Raw genomic sequence first — 2,098 nt, 5'->3', positions numbered from 1 at the left:
GCAGTGGCGCAGAGAGGCTGCCCCCGCTGGCGCCCGCCCTCCCGGCGGCAGAACAGGGCCCGGCACCGGCGCGGCGGCGGCGGCCGGCGATGCGGTCGCCCAGCTGAAGGCGCGGCGCGCTCCGCTGGTCGCCCGCGGGGCCGCCCCGCCGCCGGGCCATGGCCGTTCGCGGCGGCAACGCCCTGACGCCTTTCTCCATCCAGGCCATCCTCAACAAGAAGGAGGAGCGCGCCCGCCACGCGGCGGGGCGGCCACCGCCCCCGGGGGCTGCCGGCGGCTGGCGGCTGTGCGGCGCCGCCGAGGATCCGCCGCTCCCAGCGCCCGCCGCCCGCGCCCCGGCCCCGCGGACGCCGGCGGGCTGGGATTCGGACTCGGCGCTCAGCGAGGACCCCGAGGGCGAGCGGCGCTCCGAGGAGGAGGGCGCCAGTGGCAGCGCCCGCCCCGCGGAAGCCACGGTCGGGGGACGGCCGGCGGAGGAGGCGCAGCCCCCGGAGACGGCGGAGCGGGACGCCGCCGGCCACAGCGACAGCGAGATGTCGGCCGCCGTCTCAGGTAGGGGCGGCCCCGGTGCGGCCCCTCCGCACCCGGGTGGGAAGGGCGGGAGGGTCCCGGAGGGCCGGGAGAGGGAGGTAGTTGTGGCTTTGCGCCGGCCTCGCGGGGGTTGTGCGACGGGCTCGGGATGTACCGGAGGGGAAAGTGCCCCGAAATGCGTCCCGCGGGGCGAGGGAGGGCGGATCGGGGAGGGTCCTTGACCAGGTTGAACCCGCAGCCAGACAGGGCTCCCGGCGCTTAAAGGAAACCGAGGAGCCCCGGCAGCCCGCGGGGGCTGTCCCGGCGTCGGGGCGGGCAGTGGCTCGGCGGGCTCCCCACTCGCCTGGTCGCTGCGGACCGGCCGCAGGGAGCGCGCCTGGCTGCGGGTGCGGGCCCCGAGAGGAGCGGGGACGCGGCTGTCCCGGTGCCTGCTTGCCCTCATCGCCGTGCTCTCGCCCTGCCCGCAGATCGCAGCCCCCCGGACGAAGAGGACGGAGCGGGCAAGTGCGGGAATTTGATGCCGGGGGAGGAGGAGGCGGCAGCGCCGAAGCCGCGGAAGAAGCGCTCCCGCGCAGCCTTTTCCCACGCGCAGGTCTTCGAGCTGGAGCGGCGCTTCAACCACCAGCGCTACTTGTCGGGGCCCGAGAGGGCCGACCTGGCCGCCTCACTAAAGCTCACCGAGACGCAGGTGAAGATCTGGTTTCAGAACCGGCGCTACAAGACCAAGCGGCGGCAGATGGCCGCCGACCTCCTGGCTGCCGCCCCTGCCGCCAAGAAGGTGGCCGTCAAGGTGCTGGTGCGCGACGACCAGAGACAGTACCACCCCGGCGAGGTGCTGCGGCCGCCCTCGCTGCTCTCCCTCCAGCCGTCCTACTACTACCCCTACTACTGCCTGCCCGGGTGGGCTCTGTCCACCTGTGCTGCAGCCGCCGGGACACAGTGAGGGGCACACATACATATCCCGCTGCCCCTGACCCCCCTCCCATGCACACTGGCAGCCAGGAAACCCATCTCCCCTCTGCCACCCCCCCATCCATCAATCCATCCATTCAGCTTCTCAAATCCAGATCCCCAGCTGCAGCTCTCAGTGCCTCGGACAGTATTTATTATTATTTTATTGTTATTTTTATTATTAATATTTTTGGATGGTTCCTCATCCTCTCCTCTTTCAACATAGGACTTCTCGGCCAACCCCAACCCGACCCTCACCCCATCCCCACCCCGCCAGCTGAGGACTCTCATGATTCGGCACGACTTGTTCATGGTATCCATGTTGTCAGTGTATTTGGTGTAGACTTTTTGTTTGTTATATTTCGCTTCGGATTGGTAGAGACTCGATCTTGTGTGAAGAGAGAGAAAGAGAGAAAAAAAGAAGAGGAAAAAAAAGTACAACCTGCAAAACCAAATGCAGCTCAAAAGAGGAGATCAAGGACTCCATTAGTGGATTGTAAGGAAGATTATTTTTGTCGTCTGAGTCCTTGGTCTTCCAACTCGTTGCAAACTGAGTGTGCCTTGTATGGTGCTGAATGTAAGGAAGCTTCTTTCAGATCCCCCCTGCTCTTGTTGC

At 66.8% G+C, this 2,098-nt stretch overlaps 1 protein-coding gene across 1 annotated transcript; it reads left to right on the top strand.

Annotated features, from left to right (window-relative positions):
- The first annotated feature begins 158 nt into the window (after positions 1-158).
- NKX3-2 (NK3 homeobox 2) lies at positions 159-1,571 on the top strand. The gene is made up of 2 exons (XM_027686560.1): positions 159-552; positions 999-1,571. The coding sequence occupies exons 1-2, from the start codon at positions 159-161 to the stop codon at positions 1,472-1,474; spliced, it is 870 nt and encodes a 289-aa protein (XP_027542361.1). The 3' UTR covers positions 1,475-1,571.
- Positions 1,572-2,098: the final 527 nt, after the last annotated feature.

This window comes from Neopelma chrysocephalum, unplaced genomic scaffold (genome assembly GCF_003984885.1).
Source record: "Neopelma chrysocephalum unplaced genomic scaffold, ASM398488v2 Primary Assembly neopelma1_71, whole genome shotgun sequence".
NCBI classification, from domain to species: Eukaryota; Metazoa; Chordata; class Aves; order Passeriformes; family Pipridae; genus Neopelma; species Neopelma chrysocephalum.
Note: the sequence above shows the minus strand (reverse complement) of the source record. Positions and strands in the feature narration are given on the sequence as shown.